We start from the raw sequence: 26,510 nt of genomic DNA on the forward strand, positions 1-26,510 counted from the left end.
ACTTAGGGAACGTGAGGGAACCGTGGCGCTGCGTTTAAACATTACAGGAAGAGAAACGATGAACCCGCTTAGGTCGCGGAAACGCAACTATAAATTTGATCCCGCGGTTATATATATATAAAAAAAAAAGGCAAAACGTGCAAAGGAAAAAAGGAGGAGAAAAAAAAAAACACCCCGACACACACTGACATTGACTGTATTTTAAAATAACCACGTTCACGTCCAACCACACAGGCTGGCTGTCAGGCAGCGTCAAGTGCATGCCACAGCGATGAAACCACTAAGTAGAGGGACGCACCGGCCAATCAGAAGACTGAAGAAAATTGGAAAAGTCGTGTTACCGGAACAGCCTTATGGACAGACAGTCGGGCACTATGTGGAGCCGCGTGTGCGGGTCTGAGTTACTGCCGTTTATTACACTGGAATAGAGTTTACTGGAAAATCTCCCCCCTTGAGTTTTGTTTCAAGGCAGAAGAAAGCCAGCCATATATGTAGACATATAGATATAGACATCGATATCTACGTATAGATATCGATATGCGTTCAATTTCGCGTTGACATACTTTGCACACCTACACGTGCGTCAACAACAACACTTGGTTGGTGTTGTTACTTGGTTATAACATCAAATATTGATTATTATAACTTGACTTTGGCTATGCAGGGGCTACTACCATCACGCTGGGACCAGAGCCACTCCTGAACTTCATAGGAAACAGTTGTTGTGCACTTCACGCAGCAAAAGCTACTGCGTGGACCCTACCTGTGGTTGAAAGACCGGCACGGCTGCTTGCTGTCCTTGCGGCTGCGTGTCCATATCCATGGCGTCAGGAGTTCAATCCTTTGCAACCCCCTGAGAAAGCAACACACACAAAGACACGGTGCTAAGTTGATGGGGTATCACAACACGTCGTTCCGCCACAAGCAGAATGCGACGCATCGAAATTTGGCAACCAAAAAAAAAAAAACCCCCCAGAACTCAAACAGGAACAAGGAAAGAAAAGGGGAAACCGCTGTAACGACCAACACTATTTGCAGGGCAGTGTCCTGTTTCAGCGGAACAAGATCCTGCGTCATGCCGGTAGTTTCGATACTCTAGTTGTCTCCTCCCGTTTCAGCGCGGTGACGCCGAGGCACACGTCAATGAGACTCTAAACCAGAGCAATCATAGTGTCTTTCATTGGCTTCCCTTCAACACAAACAAAAACCTCTTTGCAGAGGGAAGAGAAGTGACACAGAGAGTTGTCAGGTTGAGGTATGGCTCCAAGTCACATGCTGGGGCTTGAAAACCATGGAGCACCTTCACTGCGATACCACCTTCTAGCCAGTGGGCTGGGCTCATTGACAGCCTTAAAGTACACACGGTGACATAATATGAAGTGTTACCTGAATGAATTATACACCCCAATCTCTAAAGAAAAGATGATGCAAAAATTTGACTCGCACGCGCAATTAGGTTAAGATTCCAGTGCCTCCGTGCTACGAGCGGGAAGCTTCTGACAGGCGCTCCGAAATCACTCCCCGCTGACGCTGTGATTCATTTTTAAATACGTTTGTAACTTGTTGGCTAATAATCAACACAGATGCATCATTGGGAAAAAAAGGGTTTGGCGGGGTTAGGGGTGCCACCAAGTATGTGTCATCGCAATGGTGCCATCCACAACTTCACAGCGAAGAGGTAACGAGTACACAATAATTGAACATTGGAAATTCTATTGAGAAATGTCGTACATTCCACAGGACTTTTTTTTCATTCACAACTTGGTAAATGGAGGCTCCAAGATTTTGTGTTTTTGAGATGATTTTAACCTTCCATGTTCTCACATTATATCCAGTTTATCGGATTACGCGCCACAAAAACATAAAGCAATCAGAACATTTACGGGACATTGTAGCAAAGTCAACGTCGTGGGAATAAATATCCAAATATTAATTATTGGCCTTCTTGTTTAATAATAATAATTGGAAATGGCTCCAGAGATGAGACTGAACAGCCCATCCTTGGTATGCGCTGTGGTTGCATATGCATCCACACAAATGGAGTTTCTAGCGTAGGAAATTTGAATAATGAGTAGAATAAATTGTCAAAAGTAGAAAGTCCACAGGAAAGGAAATAAGTGATGGTCTCCCAATCCAGGGAAGAATTTGATACTCCCTGCTATGTCCCTGCAATCTCAGATTTACATGAATATCCACTGTGTGTGTGCGTGTGTGTGTGTGTGTGGGTGCATGTGTGTGCGTGTGTGTTTTGCACACGCAAAAGCAGGTCCACACAAAAGCAAAGAGACACAACACACTTCACAGTGGGACATTTGCATGTTTTCCACGAGAGTGAAGGCCGTTTGTCTGCAGATCTGTCAGTCTGTCATTTGTGTATTACCAAGTGCTTCTCACTCTCCGTTGCCTCAAACCTCCCTGGCCAATTAAAAATCCCCTGGTACAATGAGGGAGAGAACAACACGGGAGGAGCCGCCACTCTGCTCGCTGTCGTCGGTCCCATTCAATTAACAGCTAATGATACTTTAAATGCAGTTTGTCTGTACGATGTAAATAAATGGATGGGTAAATATTTTTGTCAGCGACGATTGGTTGGTTGTCTTTACACACCAAAAGGAAAAAAAAGGCCCTCTGGGTAAATGTATTGACATCCATTAACTTTCAGTTTTAGTCGAAAGGAACTTTGAGCAGTTTGTTTTGCATTGTGTTGCACGGCAGGCAGCTAGGTGGCGATGTTGCAACCAATTTTCAACGACTTTTAACACACAATGCCACACTGACTGAATAACACCACCGCTTACTAAATACACTGTGGTGTGCTCCATATGGACATGTGCATTGCTCTGTCCCACACAAGCATAAATCAAGTACTCACAGCTGCATGTTATACGCGTGGATGTATTATAAGATCTGGATACCGGATTGGCAATATGCTGGCGTAGCAATTTTTCCCCAGTGGCCACTTGAGGTACTGCAGCAAAAAAAAAAAAAACCCAAAAAGCATTTTTCCCAAATACCGCAATACAAAGATAAACACCTTTAAAACGGCTGACAGGACAGGACGACTGTGACCTGAATCGCAAATCTTTCTGCCATCGTAGAGTCTGGGGGTGTGGTTACACATTGCAGTTGAGATCATGCAAAACACTGGCTAGCTTGGCAAAATTCGCACACTGTGAAATTGTTATGTCAGATAGTTTGCTCAGGCAAAATGAATACATGCTGCATAGAGATTTTTTGTTGATTCTGTTAATATTCTTTGAGCAAGTGAATAAGTTTACTTTGAGTGGTACATGCGTAGTCATTATTCGATTGTCACAGCTTGCCGTGAAAGAGTGCTGCACGATCTTTCTTCTCAGACAAGTGCAGCTGCTCCTGCAGCACCTTTTGTTCTTGAAGGAAGCTGTTCCATCGAAACCACGATTTCTCCTTAAAGCCTTCATTCGTGCAAGTGCCAATGTCAAAATGCATTCAACAAACAAAAAAATGCATTTACATACATTACCAACCTCTCCCGTAATGAGTAACAAATTACTATATTGAAGTTGCATATTTTGGGAAAGAACTGTGCCTAAACTCCGAAATAAAAAATATTCTTTTTTTTTCCGTGTCACTCAGAGTGTTGCTTTGCATAGGATTTAGCTTTACAACTAGAAATGTACAAAGAGTGAAATGAATATAAATCGTTTTTAACCTTGGTACAGCGTAGAAACTTCAGAGACGAACAATAAAAAAACACCACAGTAGCTGTTTACTGCATGTGGGTAATAGACAGACTGGTTAGAAAATGAATTACAATGTGCATTAATTCGTATACCTGGAGATGATTGGCAGGGGAAAGTATCAAGAGGCTGTCGAGACTGGTTTCTTAACCACATACAAATTTTTTCCTCCCCCAGGACATCTTCCAGATTCCCCGTTGCTGCTGACTCCCCCCCCCCCACTGGCTACTTACTTCGCATCTCTGCGAAACCCTCTGGTTTGCAGCGCCTCGGTTGCTCAAATATGGATGCATGCGGCCGAGCCGCTTATTTCACAAACGCAGCAGTTGTTTATTTTAGGTTCATCTCCCCCACCGCACCCCCGTCCACTGGCCTTGGCCACGGCAGCTTTGAAGATGGTGAAAATTAGCACTTGCACAACAGCCTTCCTCCTGGGACTGCAGCCGCTACATTGGGAATATCATTTGCTAAAATTTACATTAAGAGCTTATTGTAAACAAGTTTAAATGAATTAAAATAGAAAAGGGGGGGGGGGGGGACTGCACTGCTACTAACTGCTAAAGGCAACAATGCCGACAACAAAAGCATTCTTAAACGGCCAATTCCAAAATAATTTGGTTATTTAAGACGGCGCCAACTAGGGGCCGTGACAAGTGCGCAAGACTTCCTTCAGTCGCGCTGCCACAAATGCATCGCAATCAAGTCTGTGAATATTTTCAGACGTCTCATTTAGTTTGAAAGAACAATGGAAAGATATTTATGGCACCACAGTGTCCTGAATGAGGCTGTGTTATGCAGGAGTTAATTCAAGGCTATACGCTTAACCACACAAGCGCACACATGAAAGTTGGGCAACTTCAAACAAGTCCGCCAACATTCCCAGTGAGGTGTGTGTGACGGACTCGGTAACAACCAGGGACTTCGCAGGTCATCCACTCAGGTGGATCTTCTCGAGCTCAGCGTGAATCTCTACCAGCGGCGGCCTTCAGTGGCGTTGTACGAAATGTCAATTTTAAGAAAATAGTCAAGAAAGTTTTTGTTTTTTTTAATAAAACCAGAAAAAGAATGTTATGTGAGCTTAAACAAGGTTGTCCAATAAACTGCGCATTGTTGCCGTTTCATACAAGGCAACGACGAGACGAGAACAAAACTGCTCATTGAAAATACAAGCAAACTGATCATTTGCATCCGTTTCTGAGAATATGCAACGGAAGAACAATTGTCCAAGATAATTCGGCAGTTTACCTTCTCCTCCTTCCGGGCCAGCGGATCTCCTGCGTTAGTCAAGTCTTTCAGGCTCTCGTGAGTAATTATCCAATCACAGCTCAGTGTAAGGTGTAAGGCCAGCGAGATCTCCTTGGAATTGAAGACTCAATATCTGATTGGCAATTGCAGCTGACTGCGGTCAGTTAATTTCCAGCAGACAGGAGTCTGCGATCTGGATTCTAAAGGCCTTCGTCAGATTTGATTGAGCATGACAACACAAGCTAGCTGAATGATCAGATAAAAAAAAAACTAATAGCATGACACAAAGAAAACAGACCATAGGGAACAACTCATATTTATGAGGAGTATTTTTAGGCCAGCAGAAAAGACCTTGCTGACCCTGACGGCCCACCACTGGTCTTTTTTTTTTTTTTTTTTAAAGATCTTCTCGAAACTTCTTGCATTTCCCCGACTGCGCACGTGTCTCAACACAGCCGTCACCTCGTCTCATCCCGATGTCCTTTCGCTTCCCGCACTTCACGGAAACGAGATCAATTCAGGCTGCCATGTCGGATTAACGTACACCAGGAAACCGCACAATTAGCCGAGCTAACTCAATCAAACGGCGAGGTCACTCTCTCTGCTTCAGTGCCTGCTGCACAGGATTTATGACACGGGCCTGCACTGGTCAAGTAAAAACCCCGTTGGCCGATGTAAAATTTTATTGTCTGAACCATTAAATCAATAAAAATAAAAAAAAATCGCCCTCTCCAAAAACCTTGCTCCACCGTTGTTGTTTTTTTTTCCACCCAATTTATTTTTATTATTGTCTCCAGCCTCAACGACCGGCACCGGAATGAGGAGCCTCCATTGCGAAATGCCCACCACTGTTTCAGAAGCGCTTTAAAACATCTGAGAGTGGTTCCCTTTTCACTTTGTCAAAAGTGAATAAAACATTTTTTTTGTGCGCAGACAAACATTTTTTTTTTTCAAGATCTAAGTATATTCATCAGATTGTAAGCAGGCCATTATCTCTCTCTGACAAACCGCTTCTTTTTCCTCCCGTTGAGGAAAGTGAAGGGGGGAAAAATTCGTTCAGACCACCAACCACCGAGTGTAAACAAACACTGTTTTTCTGACTGCAATCCATCTAATGCGAGACTTCAGTCTAACAGTCTCACAGCGGGAGCCACAACGCGTAGGTAATTATATGACGGGAGGCAGAGGAGGGAAGCGGAGCTCGGCACAACAAGATGAGGAGGATATTAATGAGACTATTCAGCAGTTTTCGGAAATAAACAGCCTTCTTTGTTCTCACATTTACAGCGCATACCTTATTTATTAACTTCCTTTACCCTCTTCGCATGTAACCGCGGCTGTTGGGGGGGGGGGGAGTTTTCTCCTCGAAATTTCAAAATGGAATTGAAAAAAAAAAACAACAACTTTTTAATTTCGATTCTGGAAGTGGAACAGACGGCAGGGTAAGAGGTTCTCCGGAGCACAAAGCGGAAATAATAAGCTAAAGAAACACTTCAAAGCAAACACAGGCTGCCGACCAGTAGCCCGCAGCTACAACTCCTGAAAATAATCCTGTATGCACGAATGTGACCGACTCACTGGTACTGGAGGAGATGGAGATCCTTTTATTGATTTGTTTGGAAAGAGGATTTAGTCGGTAAGATACAGACTCCAAATTCACCGACTAACTGAATTTATTAGTGCTGTTGTTTCTCGAAAGGTTTAAGCTGAGCTCCTGCCTCGTCTGTTCTGTGTCCTGTCTTTTTAACACGACTTTCCATTACCACAACAGTTTAAAAGCGCCAAAGAAATACTACATCTTTACATTCTAGATGCCGTTACAGCATTGCCTTGTGTGGTGAATGTCAATTAAAAGCTTTTGCCCAAAGACAAAAGAATATAAGATCAAATTGAATGTGGGGAGATAAAGGTGAAAAGGGTGACGAAGGTGGCAAAGCGGTGGCTATTAATCACTCGGAGGTTCTGGTTGGTTTCGCAATCGTTCCAGAGCTGCACGTTTAAAGATTGCGGTTCGAGGGAAAAACATTTTTATTATACACGGGATTGTTTTCCTCGCAGGAAAAGTAAGATCACATATCACACGTCCCAACTGTTCAAACCAAGACTGCTTTGGGTGCCATTAATCTTCTCACTAATTCAATCACCTCGGCTGGAGCCCCACCAGTGTTGCAACAACGGACGGACTGCCTCGATCTTAACTTGACTTGTCATTTCAAATCCGGCCTGCCAGAGAAATGTCACAATTTCTGCCAGCAACACAAAAATAATTTAGTTCCTCATTCTTCAAAAAGTTGCTCCGAGGGAGCGCGTCCCAGGCGGCTCTTCGCCACGTGGTCGAGTCTCCGTATCAAAGTGCGGATCTTCGGTCAAGAGGATCAGAACTGGGCGGAGGGAAGGGAAAACTGAGCGAGATCAACCGGGGTTGAAGGAGGAGGAGGAAGAGGAGGAGGGGGACGGAGGAGGAGGATGGAGGGGGACGGACGCAGACATGAGAAAAATGTCGGGATGGAAGAGGGGGGGGTGGCGGAGGAAGAGCTCGTTACCCCGATGTGTTCGGGGGGGTCCTGTGAGAGACACCACGGGGCTGCGCACCGAGGACGGTGGCGCTTTGGCTTTAGCGGCTCTCTAATCCCCATTTCCTCCCCTCTGCATTATTCATTTAAAGCAAGAGGGGAGGGAGGAAAACAAAGAAAAAAGTGGCGATTATTAAAAAAAAGAAAAGAAAAAAGGTGGATCAAGGCAAACTGTGGGTGGGGGGTTTGGAGGGGAAGCGAAGGGGAAGAGTCCTGGAATGGAGCGGGTCCCGAAGAGAAGAGTGCTAAATCAGCTCCCCACCATCCGAGGACAATGAGTCGGGGGCACGTACTGATGAGCTGGGGTAGAAGAAGAAGAAGAAGGAGAAAAAGAAGGAAGAGAAGGGCAAGAAAGGAGTTTAGAAGGGGGGATGGGGTGGGGGGGGGGGGGGGGGCAAAAGGGAAAGAGGAAAAATATAATGTGACACTATCCGGCCCGGGTGCAGGATGTGAGGGGAATCAAAGGCACCTTTGAGGAGCAGGAAGATGACAGTGAAAGTGCTGGAAGAGTAGTGTCCATGATTACAAGAAGTGGAGAAATCTTTTGAGTCTGAGCTCATGAAAGCCCACCCCAGGCCTCCTCTGAAAGCCCTGCTCGACTATAACTGATGATACAGACGGAGGGGGGGTGGGGGGGGAGGTGGCGTTGGCGGTGGTGGCAGTGGTGGGAGGAGGGGAAGGAAACGCACCACTAATGATGGAGGGGTCCGGAAACTACAGAAGCGGCAACACTCACCAATTCGTTTTAATCACGATTCGAAATCATTAGCCCGAATGCGCGAGCGCCGGCGTTTGGTTGGACAGCGAGCCCGGAGGAAGGCAGGCGGCGGCGGCGGCGGCGGCAAGAGGAGGACCGAGTGCACCTCAGCGCGAGGACAGACACATTTCCGAGCGAGGCTGCTCAAGACTTGATAGAATAGGAAATGAGGAGGGGGAAACATTATTGTCTCGCAATCTCAAAAGAAAAGGAGAAAGAGAAAGCACAACACGAGGATGAAGGCAAAGGACTTTGAAGAGAGGAAGGGATGAGGGGGGTGGGGGGGGGTTAAAATGAAGGTTTTGCAAAGGAAGCCAAGCGTGGAACAAAAAAATCAAATCATTTAGACTTTTTCCATTCCCCAAACCTGGCTACAAAAGCATCGCTAATCAAGGAGCGCACTCAGCATGAGCGTATTTCAAACAGTCAAAAGGACCCCAATAACAACACAGGCATCAAACAGGGTTCGTTATTCAGCAGGAAAAACACGGCTGGCTTAATGGCTAGCTTTCTTTGAAAGTGCACAAAGTCTCTGCACGTCCCGGATCAGCGGATTCAACGTCCAATGACCAAATCATCCGTATTATGGCGACGAGGGGCCAAGCTCAGTTCAGGCTCCCCTGAAAAAAGTGGAAAAACACACACACTGAATGCCAGTAACATTTTTGTTGTTGGGGAAGATCATTGAGATGGCGTGCGCCGTAGTGCCCTTTTGATCTTCACTAATCCAAATGCAACAGTTGATGATTTATAGTTGACTCTTGTGAACTGAAGGAAAAAAACAAAACATTTTCTCATTCCACAGTCTGGAATTTTGGAAAGTTTGGACCAAAAACTTTGCTCACGAGTAAATGGCCAAAGTACTTCTAGAGTGCGAGCGCTATGTACGTTTGGCAAAATATTTGCTGTGGAAGTCTTTAGTATAGTATACGCAGGCAAAAAAAAAACACAAAATAAAACTGAAACTAAGCCTAGAATAAAATACTAAGACAAATCTAAGGTACGATAATTCCAGAGTGAGCAAAGCTGAGGCTACAATGAGACGACCACAAAATGTTCAATTGGTGGCAGGGTGACACACCCAAACAGACACCGGCTCACGAAAAACTTATTTGTCCAAAGAATTCTGAGGAAAAAAAAAAAAAAAAAAAAAATCATTAATTCACGTTTCATTTTTGATGTGGCCTCATTTCTATTTTCACCCCCCCTTTTCCCTAATATGTCGATAAAATGTTCTGAATGAGACAAAAACCAATATGGTTTTCCTGTTTGCCAGTGAAACCGCTTTCGTCCGCCTCGACTGCGCGGTCAGGAAAGTTAACGTCGGAACTCTGCTAACGACGATTCTTAGTAACTTCTCTCCACAGCGTAGGACCTTCGGCTTCTCCCCCTCTGCGAAGAGAGCAAAGCAAGAAAATGATAAAAAGGGGGGAAAATTAAGCCGAGGATCCCGATAAACTCCGCCGGGGCCCCCGCCAAGGCCGGCGATCCATAGTGCTCCATTCTTACTATTTATGGGCACTGCGTTGCATTATTCACTTCCATATTTTTATAGGCTAATGACTTGGCGGCACAAGTAAACAGCGCAGCACAAACAGCCTGTGCACACTTTCTCCGTGTGTGAGAACCGAATACATTTATTCCCAAACTCTTTGCATAAACTAGCGGCAGCGAGCGCACGCACGTCCGACTCATCGGCGCCGCTCCAATAAACAAGAGTGGGGGAGGAGGGGGTATCATAGATGTATTAGAACATAGGTGTCAAACTCAAAATACACAGTAGGGCCAAAATGTGAAACTGGCCAATATTGATATTTATTGAAAAGAATTTCCCCCAGACAGAACAGTGACCCTTGTTATATGGACCCCAAACAAGTTTTGCTCTAATACTCAATATGAGCATTCTGGGATTTGTGGTGTTAGCGGTACATGTGCTGTACAATACCAGCGGTATAGCTCTAATAGTGATTTTGAATTGCCTCTCGGGCCAGAGTCTGACAACAATGTATTAGAAGAGTTGGACACTGGACTGACAATACAGCTGAATGCCAATTTTATCCAGTGGCCAAATGGACGCCTCTAACCAGGCAGACAGGACGACCTTTGACCTGAAGAGACGTTCATAGTAGAATAGAATAGAGTTTTGTTTATTAATTATTTACATAATTACAGCATCAAGAAAGTGCAAAGAGAAGAACAATTCTATTAATTAAAAAGAAATAAGGAAATTCAATAAAATAAAATAAAATAAAATATGTATAAGGTCGGGTAGGGCTGGCAACGAGGGTGAGCAACTTCATAGAACTGAACGGGCCGCCATCCCGAGGGGCTTTGTGATCCATCCGAACCACCATCAGCTGACCCTCTGAGCAGGCCGTCACAGGAGCAGCACAAGACTCTCCTGCGTCTTCCCCCCCCCAGCCCATGTGCGTGTGTGTGTGTGTTTCCTCGCAAACACACACACCTGCTTTCTCCTCCTTCTCCTTCTCCCTCTCCCTCTCCTCCAATCACTGTTTTCATTTCTCACACTGAGCTGGTGGTCAAGACGCCCGCCGCAGGATGAAAAGACCTCAAGCACATGCAGGTGTCACCCCCCCCCCCACCCTTCACCATTCTCCTCCCCTCCTGCCCCTCCCCTCCCCACACTTTGTGCTCTCGCCGTGTGTTTTGTGGGACACGAGCTGGCACGCGTCTAAAAGCCCCCCCGACCACCTCTTCGGCTCCATTGTCCCGGCAACGCTGGCCACTCTCTAGTGCTGGGGGGGGGGGGCAGGGGGGGTGGAGGGGGCTTTTGTTGCCTGCCCGTCACTTTGTGCAGGTGCCTTATAGTGAAAGGCGCGAGCCAGCCAGCCAGCCAGTCAGCCAGCCAGCCAGCCGAGCAGCCAAGCAGGCAGATCGAGCTGCTTCGTTAGCGCCGCGCGCCCTTTGATGTGCTCATTTCATCAGACGGAGACGGGGGCCGCCGCCGCCGCCGCCGCCGCCGCCGGAGAATTAGAAGAAAAAAATAAATAAATAAAAATCACTTGAAAAACAAAAACATTCCACTCCAGCTTGTAAAAGATAAACTGCAATTTCAATGATAAAAGAGGGAGTGACAGACAGCCGCGCTACCAGGCAAAAGACCCCCTCAGCCACTCAGCACTTACCCCTCGAACTCCTTCAGCTGTTATTATAACCAAGCCCCCCCCCCTCACTTTTTTCCCCCTTTTTTTATTTTACAAACAGGAAACGATTCACTCACTGTCAATCACCGGGATTAACGATGTACATCAACAAATTGTCGATTGTGGAAAAAAAAAAAGGTGGGGGGGGGAGACGAGATTGTGAGAGCAAAGGATGCAACAAAAAAAGAGAAGAAAATGGGGCTGCGTTTAGACAGCTGTGTGATGTCTCAAAAAGAGAGACAGAGAGAGAGAGAGCCTCCCCCGGGCGCTCGGCAGAGAAAGGGGGACCCTCGGGGGGGGCTTTTGCTTTGCCTGCGCAAGCTCTCACCTCCGTGCAGCCCTTCAGAATGCCGTATCACAGTCGCACCTCGCCTGAAAGGGACCTAAATGCAGAGAACGCGTGGACGACCATCAAGAGACGGGAGGACTGAGCAGCGCCTCGTCTCGAACCCCAAGACTTGGAGGGAAGCGAGGTTGAGCCGATATTCCCCGTAACACCTGAGAAATGGTAGAGCAATCTACCCGAGACCAAAAGAATAATGACCAGCAAATATACACTGCACGTACATGAAAAAAGTATATATATATAGTCATACATATAGGCAGGGTGACACCCGGGACAAGTTGCCAGTTCATCGCAAGGCCACATAGCGACAAAGAAAGACACACAACCATTCGCTCTCTCACACACCCACAGTCGATTTAGAGTTTCCAATTCACCTCACATGCATGTTTTTGGAGCGTGGGAGGAAGCCGGAGAATCCGGAGAGAACCCACGCACACACAGGGAGAACACGCGACTGACTAAAAAAAAAAAATGCTTTCTGACAGAAATTGGCTGGATGGACAAGGAAGATTTGGAGTCTTTGGAGAACCCTGGGCCACACTTTAAAGAGCCTCGTGCGATTTATTTTGGCGGCCGATCCTCAATAATGATCAAGGGAAACAACATGTGACGATGTTGATCAGCTCACAACGTGATTACCCAACCAGCTGATAGCGATTAGGACGTTCTAATAATACGAGCCCGTGGACTACCTGTTTATGTGAAGATATGAAAATTCATTTGCCACTTAAATAGGGAGGAGGACTCAACATGTGACAGTTTTTATTGTTTTTTTAACAGGTGTTGTAAATTCCCGAGGTCTGAGGTTCCAGGGGGTTGTGTTTTCTTTTCTTTTCTCCTCTCGGGCACCTCAGCAGACAACTCAGGTGCCCCAATTTTGACCAACTCTGTACTTCTAACAAACAGAGAAAAGCTTCCAATAATCCAGGTGCTCCCAGTCGCAAAAAAAAAAAACCTAGGCCCCGCGTATTTAGATATTTTCCACATGTGATACAACAGAAACGTGGGGTATTATTAGAAAGGTACCTCTCGCCACGGTTAAGCCTTCAGAAGCTAAAAATCCACACCCAGATCTGTGCGCTGTTGCATGTTTATCATCCTACGGCTCCGGGTTGCGTTAGTGCCCCGTGGCGACGACTCAGCCTTTCACAATGCTAAACAGAGCAGCGCACGGCAGAGCGCAGCTTCCAACGCTCCAGGACTAATAACGGCTCTGTTGTGTGTGTGTTTTTTTGTTTTGTTTCCTTTCCTTTTGTTTGTTTTTTTTTCCCCCCCCTCCTACCCATGTCACTTACTGACCAACAAATTAGCTTCATCACCTCTGGCACAAGGAGATTGAATGTGACATCCTGTGCCACGGGGGCTGGCGCACTGTTTGTCTGCATGGCTGCAGGGCGAGTGAGAGACGTGGCAGCGGTGGGGGACGTGGAATAGGGACAAACAGAGAATTTCATGAAAGGTAAAATAAGAAAATGACACGCACACTTTTATTTCGTTTTGTTGCGGGGTCTTTTGTCTTGCGCAGCGTTCGCACCGATAGTCAGCATTGTTTTGTGAAGCCGAGTCTCGAGGCCGGGCTCATGAAAAAAAAATCAACAGATGAGCGCATTAGCAGATTCAGAGAGCACCATTCAGTATCGGTGATGTAAGGGTGGAAACACTGACCCGCAGCACCACTATTAAGGTACGCCTTTATTTTGAAATTCCCAAGGCTCGCCTTGCCAGTGCCAGGAAGACGCTGGCAAGCGGCCAAGAAGAAGAAAACAAGAGGAGGTGTGTTACCAGCAATACAAGCGGCATTTACTTTGAGAGCGTCGATGCCTCCTGACCCCTCCCTCCTTTCATGTTCAGGTATTTTTAAATATGAAATATATTATTTATCCACCTTCACAGGGGGAGATTAGAAAAAGAAAACGGGTGTGAGAGGAACGACGCCTGAACGTGAGCGCGCGTATATTCACAGGCGCTCGACGTGTACGCGCAATGTACTGATTTAAAGAAAGGCAAATTAACAGTGAGCAAACCAAACAGAAACATATCGCAAGCCAAGCTTCCTTGTTGTGTTCATGATCCCTCAACATTGCAGGCCTCTCTTCAGCGTAACGGTCAGATTCTATTTCTAACTCATTTGTTTTCCAGCAGGCAGAATTTGACCTGACTGCTCGTCAGGATGGGGCAGTGGGCAGGGTGTCAATAGCTGCGTTTCCATTAGAGTTTTTCACAAAATAAAAGCGATATTTCTAAAATTTCTAAAAAAGTTCAATTGCGATTTGCAGATGTTTCCATTGAATGATGTGAAGCGCATAAACAGTAATCCTCGTAAAATCCCGTCCCGTGAGATTTACGAGAATTACGTTTGCTTTTGTTTCTTTATGTTTGTAAACAAACATGTATGTATGTTTGTCAAGAATGGTTCTATTTTTCTCTTTGATTACTTGTAAAAAAAAAAAATAAAAAAAAAAAGAGGCTCCTCCTCCGTCCAAACATAACGCACCATTATCACTTGAAGTGAAGTGGTCACGTGACCCCGTACGTCACGGCCGGTGGCGTGTAAATACGAAAAAAAGTGTTTCCATTATACTTTAGCGATACACCGCTATGTCGATAAGTCTGAAAAACCACCTCATGAGAACGTAAAAAACTGAGCAATATTTGGTGATGGAAACGCCTAAACTTCAAAAAAAAAAAACTTGTGTTACAGCGTGAGGCAAACAATGGAGAATCATCCAACACATGCCTTCGAAGAAACTGGATTAGCCTGTTTTGAATGAGACACACAGGGTTTTCTATGGTGTCGATGTGCTTCACTCCACATGGGAAATATATATAAGAAATATAAATATAAATAAAAATAAATACATCTATCTTATGGGAATATAAAACATTCAGTCCAATAGTAAAACTTGCAAGCAGCGGTTTTGACAGCATCCTTGAGATTAGTTCCCTACTCTTAAATGTGAATGCAAGCTTGTTGCTTTTAAATTCTCAGTGTTGTTATATTAAGGTGACGTAATGTGCAGGTGTCATTCTGTGTGGATTCACGAGCCGTGGTGTCATATTGATGATGTTATATGAGGTGTATTAATCGTGTAGGACTAAGTAGGCGTGAAACCGATGGCCGGCCACTGGTTGCAAAAATAGCTTGCTTTAGATTATTTGTCCTCTAATGGCACATATACCTGCTTTACATTACATCACAAACAACCTAAAATGTGCTTTAGCAGTGACATTTCTATCAAGTGTCCTGCTCTAATGCAGCTAGACCCAAGCATGCAATGACGAGCCCATCTCTGTTTTGTTTGGAGATGAGGACCACTGCCACTTAGCTTTCTGAGTTATGAAACAGGACGAGAGAAACATCTCCCAAATCAGCTCTGGCTCAGTGGATTGGCTTGGTGTTTTTTGTTGGTTTTTTTTTTTTTTTGGGGGGGGGGGGGGGGGGGGGTTAAGGTCCAAGCCATTTCCTGTCCTCGACTAACTGGGGTTTTGGTCGGGGGAAGAAGACCAAAAGAGTTTACGTTGAGCTTCAAGAAAAACATCCACCAACCCTAAACCAAAACAACATTAGCCCCGGTAATCAATGAGGCAAAAAATGGAGACAGACACATTAAGTGGGGTCCACACATTAGGTAATGCATATTGGTTTCCACACAATTATACGTCGGCACAGGGAGAATTTCAAACTGGACGCAGACACGGGGAGTCCGTCCATACTGTGAGCGAAGCCATGAGAAATTGGCTCCACAAAAGTAAAGCTCGGCTTCTTGGCTCTGGTCGAGTTTCAGCCCACTGCGGCTTCTGTGGCCGCCCCGCTGGCTGCTGCACAAGCGTCCGCCGCCACCGGCTCCTAACCCGATCCAGAGCGCCGCTATTCATGTACAAGAACGTTCACGTTTAAGAGTGGCGCTGCCAAAAAGAATGACTCCATACCAGTTAACAAACAATAACACAACACGATTCCAGCGACGTGATTTATTTTGGCTTGGGATCACACTAGAATAGAAGTGGCTTGAGAACATAAATCAAAGATAAATCGAATTAGGTGCTGGGAGTTTTTGGATTGGTATTTTAAATAAAAGACAGCCTCGCGGTCCAGGACAGGGTCACGGCAGGAGCTCGTTCGTCTCAGGACTTTGTTTTTTAACACAGTTTTTTTTTTTAATACAGTTAAAAGGCCAAAAAAAAGCGACAAATAGTTTTTCTAGTGCCATCAACATTTTGGGAGGAAACAACATTTCCTGACAATTGAGACCTATTTTTTTTTCTACTACATTAGGAAAAACAAAAATATGAACCGGCACATATGTGAAAATATGTGGGAAAAAAAGCACAAAAAGATAAAAAATGCACACTTCAGAAGTTCAACGCTTATTCTTATTCCTCAGGCACTCATCCTTTTTTGCATGAGTGCATCACCCGGCACACGGACAGAGAATTTTAGTGCGAGTCCGTGTGTGTGTGTGTGTGTGTGTGTGTGTGTGTGTGTGTGTGTGTGTGTGTGTGTGTGTGTGTGTGTGTGTGTGTGTGTGTGTGCGTGCGTGCGTGCCTCTGTGCGCTCTGAGGAGCTGAGGATCGGAGGATAGCGTTACCCCGAAGGGGTCGCACCTCTCTCCGTTCCTGCCCTCCTCCCCGATGCCTCCTCTGGAGTGGGCGCCTGCAGGGATTTCTTTTCGCAGTTCAGAAGAGATGTCAGACCTGTTCCACCATCGCTCACACAAAGACTGGACTGTGGCCTCCCTTCCGACGCCTGGAAAGCTCCAAACATTAACCTCACGTCTGGATATTAAGAGGCGCGGGAGAATCGAAACTCAAACGGTACTAAAAACCCCGGTATTTGTATGCTGAAGGTTTGTTATTGCTGGGCAGTATTTGTTGATAAAAATGCAACGCAAAATCAAGAGGGGACCTAGGACACACGATGTTGAGCAAATTTACCTGAAAAAGCACAGAACACCGAAAGACTCAGCGTAATAATAGAGACCAGGAAAACAGCAAATCATTTGTGGGTTGAACTGAATCGATTGGACACTGTGAGTGGCTGAGCGCTCGTAGTAGCTGAGCAAAGCGAGTGTCAATAGCAGGGCTGTGGATGAGAATCGATAAGAATTTAGCTATTCAGATTCACACTATCGATACTGCTCAATCCATACGATTCTATTTCGGTTCTCTTGACAATTCTTAGGGTGAGATAATAATAGCGTACAAATGGGTTTGGTTGGGGTTTTTTTTTGCTTTTACCCTTTTATACACAAAAAATCTTTACAAAAAAAAATCTTTGTCATTTCCTGCCAGAATATCAGTTCTGTTTTCATTTCAACAGATTATTTCACTTACAGAGGCTCCTGTCACATTTTAGAACACTTGTAGCGATTATTTATTGTGCATCATAAAACATATTTGAATGAATAAAATAAAGATAATTTATATTGTGAAAGCAGGTTCGCATGATAAAAAAAATAGAACAGAGCCTGGAGGAAATTAACGTGTTAACGCTTGCAAGAGCACGCAGCGGTACGTAGGCTACTAAACGCATGACACTGCTGTAAAGTTATAGCATGCTGCGTCAACAAATGTTTTTGCACGTTGGAGGTATTCCCCCACCTCCTTTGATGTTATGGGAGCTTTACAAGTGCTGTACTTTTTACCTCTTTACGGCGGAGGTAAAGCCACATTTCTGCTACGCGTCAGTCTTCCGACATGGTGTCTGCGTCCTGAGTTGAGGGAATCAAGAAATGTTTATGTTTTTTTGGAATTCCCAAATGGGATGGATTCCCATCGCTAAGTAAGTCAATATGATATTGAGAGAACAGACTTGAAGCAATGAAAACTAGATCTGCTGTTAAACGCAGATGATCATGGAATTGACCGTTATTTCACAGGAACTTTACCAACCAACCAATTCTCCCTTCCTCCCAAAAAAAAACTCAAGCAAGCATGTTGCCTCTGTAAAACTCTGTCTTTTCTGTGTGGCAGAGTTGCCAGCATCTGAATGCCAGTATAAGAATGATTCTTGTTATACACACTGACGTAAATTTCATAAATTGGAAAACTTTGTGAGCCAGGTTCTATGGTAGGACTTGTTTAAGAGTATGCAATGAGACGGCATGTTTAACTATTTTAATCCATGCAATGATTTAAAAAGAAATCACCAATAAAAATCAGTCACCTTCAAAAACAGATTTAACTGAAAATTACCATCTTAGATTGCAACAATCTGGCCCAAATTTCTGCAGCCAGAAAGTGCAGAAGCCACACTGGAAGAAAAAAAAAAAAAAATCCTGCTCTTTAAAATGTTCAGAGAATTTCTGCAGAGTGATCACAGAAGCTGCTGTTTTTATTTGTAATTAGGCTGCAGCGTGCTCGTTAAGAGCCGCACGTAAAAATACAAGTCCTCGGAGAGTTTGTTCCACTCAGCCATTGTTATGGCTCGCTGTTTTCAATTTATAAACCTCTGGGTTCCCACCCCCCCCCCAAAAAAAGTTGAATTAAAATCCAGCATGGCGACTCGTGATGCTTTCTGCAACCCCGGCCAACGTAATGTGACACACTGACAGGGGAAGGAGGACTCGGACGCAAGGCTGGATCAGGTCAGGATTACACTGTCCATCATCCTTTGCACATTTAGAAAGAAAAATCAATAAGGACTCGTCTAATCCAGCGGTTCACAACTGGTGGAGTCTCAGGACCCCCATTTTTTTTTCCTTATCATGAAGTCGCATTATTCACAGAGTAATTACTAAACTGAGCATGCGATATATGATTTTGTGTCTTACACAGGAGTCTGAGTAGGAGGCGCTCCATCAAACAAGAATGTGACAATATTGAGAAAATTTGCATGTTGGCTTCTGGATGTGCAGAGACGGTGAGAGGGAGGGGGGGGGGGCGGGGGGGGGAGAGAGATGTGGAGCCAAAGGAAGAGAAACGGAGTGGGGAGCGCTTCACAACAGGGTATAAAAGCAGCTTAGCCAGATAGGTCTTCCCTGCCTCCTTCACACGCAGGCGTATTAATATTAATGAAACTTCCTGTTTTCTCTCTTTTTTTTTCACCCCCCCCCCACCGCACCCCCCCAGACCATTTGAACATGAAAAACTTAAAAAGCGCAAAAATTCCAGGAGTTGCGTATCACAGTTTGACCCGGAGCCACGCAGCAGACACCAACCATGACAGACTCGCTGTTCAAAGCGAGCAGGAGCCGCTTTCATCAGACCATCCTGCCGCTGTGGGTTTTTTTTTTTTTCCTCTCTTTCCTTCCTCCCTCTCTCCCTCCCTCCCTCGCTACAGTGTCACACCGACAGCCAATGCCATCTGCCTTTTTTTTTCCTAAAATAAAAAATAAAAACCTTCAAGAAGCGCTTCCCGCTTGTGCGTTGTTGTTGTTGGTGGTGGTGGTTTTTTTTCCTAGGTGGGCCTGGCTAACCGAGGCCGGGGCTCCTCCGCTGACTGCTCCTCCGCTGACTGCTGCTGCTGCTGCTGCTGCTGCTCGTACAGCCGAACCCCCAGCCGTGTGGCACGACGTTAAATATTCACCGTTAAACTGTCAAAGCCGGAGCTGGTTTGGAACCCTGCCAGGCGTGCACTGCGGATACCACTAGATCCCCCCCCCACCATTCCCCACTCCCAACCCCACCCAACCACCACCACCACAGCCAAACTTCAAACACAACCCAATCAAATCAACCAATTTTTCCTTTCTTTTTGCTCGCAGCCAATCCCCGATCTCCGTTTTCACTTTGCCGCACACCCACATCCTGTAATTCCCAGACTCCTGTGGGCTACTTGATTAACCCACCCCCCCAACCCCCACTCCACCCTCGTTCTCCTCCGTCTTACTTAGGGCTCATTTTCTTTAACATAAATACGGGGAAATGCATTAGCATGCGCTCAGTTTTTGCACATAAAGTAACCTTTAGCTCCTCGCCACCCCCCTGAGTCGGCCGTATAGCGACTGCCTTGCCTTCCTTCCTGCCTTCAGACGTCTGTAAAATATTTTTATTCGGTGCCTCGACGGCGCACTGGCAAAAGGTCTCTTATCCCCGGCTTGGCAGGACTTCTGAGGGAGGCAGCCAGCAGCGCCATGCAGGCCCGACCCCTGCTGCTGCTGCTGCGGCTGCTGCTGCTGCTTCCTGCTGCTCCCAGGGTGTCGGGCTGCCTGCCTGACCACTGACTGTGGGCCAGGCTGGGCAGAGAGGAGGGGGTGGGGTGAAGCCCTGGGTACGTACGGAGGACCCCCCCCCCCCAGCTGGAGAAAGGAGCGAGGGGGCTAACGGGCGAAGGCTACACTTGGCGTGATTCATTTTTAAACATCTTTCTTCTTCACTTTTTTTTTCCTCCTTCACTTTTTAATTACCTTAAGCCCAGATGAGTATTTTGGCAGCGGTTTAGGGTTTACGGTCTGTTCCCTGAAAAACCCGGAGAAAATATTCCGGATGTTACATTCACAAACACGTGAACGCGTCACGCGCTAATGGTAAATCAGATTTCTTCTTTTTTGGAAGGGGAAGGGGTAGAAGTGGAAGAAAAAGGAGGGAGATTCCATCTTCCAAGTAAAAGCTTTAGAACTGATCTTGATGAACAGCATCATTGGAAGGCCGTGATAACATGCTCGGTCTAGTCTTTGTTTGTGTTTATGCTTCCACATATCTGTTAAACAACAGCAATGACAATGTGTCAAAGTTACTCAAGGGCGTTCTCGGGGGGGGGGGGGTTCCGACAGTGACTTGAAGGAGAAATCATGAATCAAGAAACTACAAAACTGCATTTTCATATTTTTATTACCGTTTAATCCAAAGGTGGGGAAACGTTTTGACTCTCGTAACTTTGCTTTTATTCATTTTCAACTGACATAAAAGCACGTTTTCTACATATCCCATGATGTGTTTTTTCCTCTTATGAGGTGGGTCAACAAAACAGTCCATCCATCTGCTCCTGCTCCGGCCCCTCGCTCAAATCTTAGAACCATCAGTGGCCCCACCAGTCAAAAAGTTTGCCCACCCCTGGGTTAAACAGAAGTCCAAAATAGATGCTGGAAAATAAAGAGGACAATCGTGACTAATCAACTCGTTGAAAAAAATAATTGATAGATCAGTCGAGCAACAAAAATAAACGCTGGTTGCAGCCCTTGTTGAAATATCACACCGCCAATGTTGTAACAGAGACTTGGTATTTACTATATAATCTGTATATATTCCGTCCAGCAATTTTGATTGTAGGCGTTGAAGTGCAAACAACAGTGACTTCTGTGTAATGTACCACTGAGGGAATTCCTACTAGCACGTTGCCCTCCAACCATAAAACGTATAAATAGCATCACGTTTACCACATGATTGCTGCATTATCTTCTTACGTTTACCGTATGCGTTTGGTACGCAACGGTTCCTTGCGGCGCACTCGAACTGCAAGCGCTTCACAGCCTCCCTCTCTTTGATAGCAGCTCCATCTTAACGTTGCACAGTGTTGCTTGGTGTTAACAGGCAGGCCTTCGTTTAGCAGCCTTAGTCAGGCAAATATTCGGAGGCTGGACTAATCAAACCAATTTATATGCATTAGCACATGCTTAGCATGAATGATTAAAGATAACGAGTCTGGCCCAAACACATAAAACATGTATGGTCCCTCCACAAGCCTTCTTGTTTTTGTCTAGGCGTGAGAGAAGCTTGAATAATAGCTTCCCTAGTGCATATAAAAGCAGGATTAGCATTAAAAAATGTAAATAAATAAATAAATAAATAAAGAGAGAGAGAGAGAGAGAGAGAGAGAGAGAGAGAGAGAGAGAGAGAGAGAGAGAGAGAGAGAGAGAGAGAGACCCCACAACAGCTGCTCACATAGATATGATCAGGCTGAATTAACCAGAAAGCCCTGATACGTTTGATTTCGTAGGGAAACACGAGGAAGTTCAGGAATGTGAAATGAAAGACGGTCATGTGATCATGTGAGCGCTCGCAGGATGTTTTCCAGCACTGAGGGAACCATGTGTCAGCCTCCCACAAAAGTCTGCACTGACCAAAGGCCTCATTGTGTGGAGATCCTTGTGTTTCATTTAAACGTGTGTGATGCTCTAAGCTCTCAGCATTTCTCAACTGGGTTGCAGCTTCGTGGGCAGGTTCCCCACTTGGGTTTGAGAATATATATATTTATAGTGAAAATGTTGTGCAGGATACACAATTCAATCGATTCATGCGATGATTACGACTGGATGAAGCCATTCTGTATTTTCAGCAGATGCCAATTTTTTTTTTTTTTTTTTTAACCCACTGCTAGTGCAGCACAATTTGGTAAAGTAGTCCAACATCAAGTATGGGCAATATATATATATATATGTGTATATATATATATATATATATATATATGTATACACACATACATAAATATACACATATCGAAAACTGTAAAAAAATAAAAAAATAAATAAAAAAAAATAAACAAAAAAAGACAAGTCCAGAAGCAGTGATTGTGATTGTGAGGATAAAAGTCAAAGTGTCCACATCATCGCATGAATTCAGTTTTTCACTTTACTTTTGCGCAGCGCTGTTTGTCTTTCCTGAAGACCTGAATCCAAATCCTCCCCACAGACAAGACATGGAGGGGAGGTGCGTGTCGACTCGGCGCCGACGTGCTCCCGATCGCGCTGCATGCGCATTGTGTGTGTGCGCACAGGTACACACACACACAGCGGCAGCTGACGGCTGCACCCAGACACAAAGGTTGCGCCGCTACCGAGGCGCACGTGTGCATTTAAATTGCAAATCGCAGCTTTTGGTGCATTATTTAGTTGCACAAGGTCACATCGCGATTGTGATCGGATTAATCATGCAGCGCTACCCTCTACTAACACTTACACATGCCTTCAAATGAAATGATATAGCGATGGCGAGTCTATTTGTGATTTAGCGGGTTTATTGGACTCATTCAAAAATGACTCCTGCCAATGTCATTTTGTGAGAAGTCGGTTTTGAGCATTTATAAGCACCAATTCTGCACCGCGCACAGCTATTGAGCTTTGGGGCGGGGGGGGGACTTCCCTACAAAAATACTTTGGTGAAAGAGTCGGTCAAAGGAAGCAGGAGGGGAAAGAAAGGGAAAGAGGGAGGGAGGGAGGGAAGGAAGGAAGGAGAGGGAGAGGGCAGCGCAGAGTTTGCAGTAGATATATTTTCGTGCTAAGGTTCCAGCCAACTTGGGGCTGTTAAAAAGATCGTTTTAACGGTATGATGTAGTCAGCCCTAAAACAGCAGCTGTCAGCTGTAACAAGGAAACTTGACCATTTATCGGCAACCTGTAAATAACGCGACCCCCAGTCCATCACATTCTTTAAAGGTCCCACATTACGGCCAACACAAGATCATTATTCTCCATCTCCATCCTGGGCTGCAGCGAAGCAGCCGTGCTCGGTTAATTACAAAAAATAAATAAATGGAGAGCTGCAGACAGCAACTTATTAAAGCCCTCTGACTACAGCCTGACGGAAAAAAACAATCATGTCCAAACTGACGGTTTCCTTCCAAAGCACAGAAGGTGGTTTTCAAAAAACTGAAGAAATGCCTGCCGTAACAAAAAAATACCATCACAACCAGCGGATTTTGAGTGTGTGTGTGTGTCTGTGTGTGTGTGTGTGTGTGTGTGTGTGTGTGTGTGTGTGTGTGTGTGTGTGTGTGTGTGTCACAATTTCTGAAAACATTACATACTACGGTTTGAAAACGCCGGTGAAAAAGAATATGTGATAAAAACGACATTTAACTGCAGTTCAATTTGCAGTGAATTTGTGCTGAAGAGACGGTAAAGAAAACAGTAGCTCAGATACAGGAGTTGCAGGAAGACTTGTGCACTTCATCTGCAGCCATGGCTGCCAGGAAAAAATAACCTGAGAAAAAAATCTATTAGTAGCAGGATTCTACAAATAATTGAATGTAAGGGGGGGAAATGGGACATTCTAGAACAACTTTTTGACTGGTGGGGCCAGAATGGGTTCTAAAAATTTGACAGAGTGGGCTGGAGCAGCAGGAAATCCATGGAGAGTTTTAGTGACGCAGAAAAATATATTATGGGATATGTTTGCCCACGCCTGTTCTAGAATCAAGTGTTCGGGACGAAGGTTTGCAAAGCAAAGGATAAGTCAAAACATCACTTTGTGGGAGTCGCAGAAGGCCTCCAACTAGCATCAAATCGCAAAACTAACACACAAGTCTGGACATAGTTGGAACAAAAAATGCTGAGTCAGAAGAGGGCAGGAGGAAAAAAGAGGAGAAGAGAGGAGAGGAAGAGGAGCTGGTCAGCACGAGCGGATAAAGGCTTTGGAGGAGGGGCAGCGAGGCAGGAAAGAGAGAGGGATGGGAGGCTGAAAGAGGAGTGCAGAAGGCAGCGGGGCCAGAGGGCAGGCTGGGCAGCGGGAGAGGGGTGAGGAGGAGGAGGAGGAGGAGGAGGGAGGGAGGGGAGCTTTTCATTATGACTCCTCTCCGTCCTCCATGCCCCCGAGCCCCCCGCAGCAGCCCTCTCTAAGCCCCGGGCCAGAACCCAGCGAGCAGGGGAGGGATGGAAGGCTGCCGTGAGTCAGGGTGCCGCAGCACGGAGAACACGGGACCGAGAGTTGGGGGGAGGGGGGTGGGGTGGTGGGGTGGGGCGTGGTGAAAATGTCCCCCGGACCCAAACGAGGCTATGGGAAGCGGAATGACGGGAAAGGAACAAATTGGTTTTCTGTTTTCTCTCTCCCCCCCCCTCGCCCCCGACTCCTGCCGCCGCCAGTGACGCAAATCTGAAGGAGTTGAAATGACGGCGATGCATTGAAAACAGCTGGAACGCTCTGGAATACATTCGCGACGAGGCTTCTGGGGGGAAAAATGATTAATAAAGGAAATGAATCAGCTGGTCCCGACGCCGCAACCGAAGCAGGAACTTTAAGAAAATGGTAAAAGTCAGCGAGAGTGCGACAGAGACTGTCAAAGACCAGGATGCTCTCCTCTGCAGCCAATCCCGCGTGAAGCATTAAGGCTCATTTGAGACGAGGGGCTGGAACAAACGCCCATAGCGCAAGCCAGCGCACACACACACACACGCACACACACACACACACACACACAGACAAACACAAACACGCAAAACGACTTCCTCCCCTCGTCCCGTTCGCGAGCGCAAACTCATCCCGCTTTTGTCTCCTCTCATGACAAATGCACAGTGTCACCGCCACTGATGTGCTGTTTACACTGGCATTCAGCATCTTGTAATTACGCCGTGAAAGCGAATCGGGTATCCTGAGGGATTTGTGCTCTTTTTTTTTTCTTTTCGCGTGCGGGTAATCAAAAGAGATGGAGAGGGACGATCGGAGAGTGATCTCCTGTGTGTGGGGGGTGGGGGGGGGGGGAGAGAGCGAGAGAGAGAGAGAGAGAGAGAGAGAGAGAGAGAGAGAGAGAGAGAGAGAGAGAAAACGTTGTGTTCCAGCGCAGTTCACAACATGCCAACATGGATTTCATAGCCGTGTTCAGGATCGGACCACACAGCAGCAGCTTATCCACAATGAGCAGCAGCGGCCCGCACACACAGTTCATATACTGAAGCATGACGTTCAATACAATGAACTGAACACGGGGGGGGGGGGGGAACAGAATTCCGGTTTAAAAAAAAAAGTTGGAAACAATGAATTTAAGGAGATAAATGGGATTTATTAGGGACCAATACGTGAACTTTTTTCACAATATTAAAATATCAATTCTTAATTTATAAACCTCATAAATGTTTAAAACACTTGCAAAAGCGATTTTTTTTTTTTTTTTAAATGACGATACATGTGCACACAAAAGACAGACAAAATGCTGTTGCAGCGTCTGAATAACTTCCCAGCAGCGATGGCGACGGTATCCGCTGGCAGCCACACAACATTACTTTAAACGTTGGCCAACGCTGTTGTGTTGTCTTAACCTTTCCAGGGCTGCACTTAGAACAAATTTAAGCCTCCTCTTTCATCTTTTTGTTTAATCGTTGTTTCTACCTCCAGGCTTATTTACTGCAAACATTGCGCATACAGCAGCGCTTTAATTAAAACGTTCCTTCGATAAGTTCACAACACCCTCGCTTATGGATTTTTTTTATTTATTTTTTTTACCCACGGAAAGCAGCATTTTAGGGCTAAGGAGGGAAAGAAAAGCAGCAAAAAAAATCTTCAGGAACGTAACCCCTCGCTGCACTCGGTTGGCAGCGAAACCACCGACTGCTGCTGTGTGGCCGTGGCATTCGCCGACCTAGGGGCGTGGACACTTCACCAGACTGGAACGGGGGAGGCGGAAGAGGGGGGGGGGGGTCTTAAGGGTCAGCAATTTTCGTGTTTGCATGTCTTTGTAGTCGGCAGCGAAATTAAAAACTTTCACGTGACACGAGGAGCCGCGAGGCATCCTTCAAGGATGTTCGACTGCTTGAGACACGGGTGACCCTTTCGTAACGTTACGCGGGGGAGATGGATGTGGAGAGATAAAATATATTGACTGGCTGGCTGTTGCACGAGAGAGGGAGAGAGAGAGAGAGAGAGAGAGAGAGAGAGAGAGAGAGAGAGAGAGAGAGAGAGAGAGAGGATGAGACGTTCACACCGGGCCAAGACCTCGCTGTAAACTCCGAGGAAGCAGAGGCTGAGGAAGGAAAAGGGCTTGTCTGAAGCAAACGCCTTTTTATGCTTTTATGCCATGGGTGTCAAACTCTGGCCCGCGGGCCAAATTCGGCCTGCGTCCTTA

The 26,510-nt window shown here is 45.7% G+C and overlaps 1 protein-coding gene across 2 annotated transcripts in view; it reads right to left on the minus strand.

Annotated features, from left to right (window-relative positions):
* Window positions 1-26,510, minus strand: part of nek7 (NIMA-related kinase 7) — a 51,207-nt gene that overhangs the window by 19,620 nt on the left and 5,077 nt on the right. The window contains exons 2-3 of one of the 2 annotated variants that reach the window (XM_076015967.1): window positions 11,787-11,841; window positions 764-853 (exon numbers count right to left, since the gene is read on the minus strand). In XM_076015967.1, coding sequence (XP_075872082.1) covers window positions 764-823 — 60 coding nt within the window. In that variant the 5' untranslated portion in view covers window positions 824-853; window positions 11,787-11,841. The remainder of the gene's footprint in view (window positions 1-763; window positions 854-11,786; window positions 11,842-26,510) is intronic. The other variant, XM_076015966.1, reaches the window with a different exon arrangement.

Source organism: Nelusetta ayraudi, unplaced genomic scaffold, assembly GCF_046127955.1.
Source record: "Nelusetta ayraudi isolate G7.1 ecotype Tasmania unplaced genomic scaffold, CSIRO-AGI_Nayr_v1 ptg000205l, whole genome shotgun sequence".
NCBI classification, from domain to species: Eukaryota; Metazoa; Chordata; class Actinopteri; order Tetraodontiformes; family Monacanthidae; genus Nelusetta; species Nelusetta ayraudi.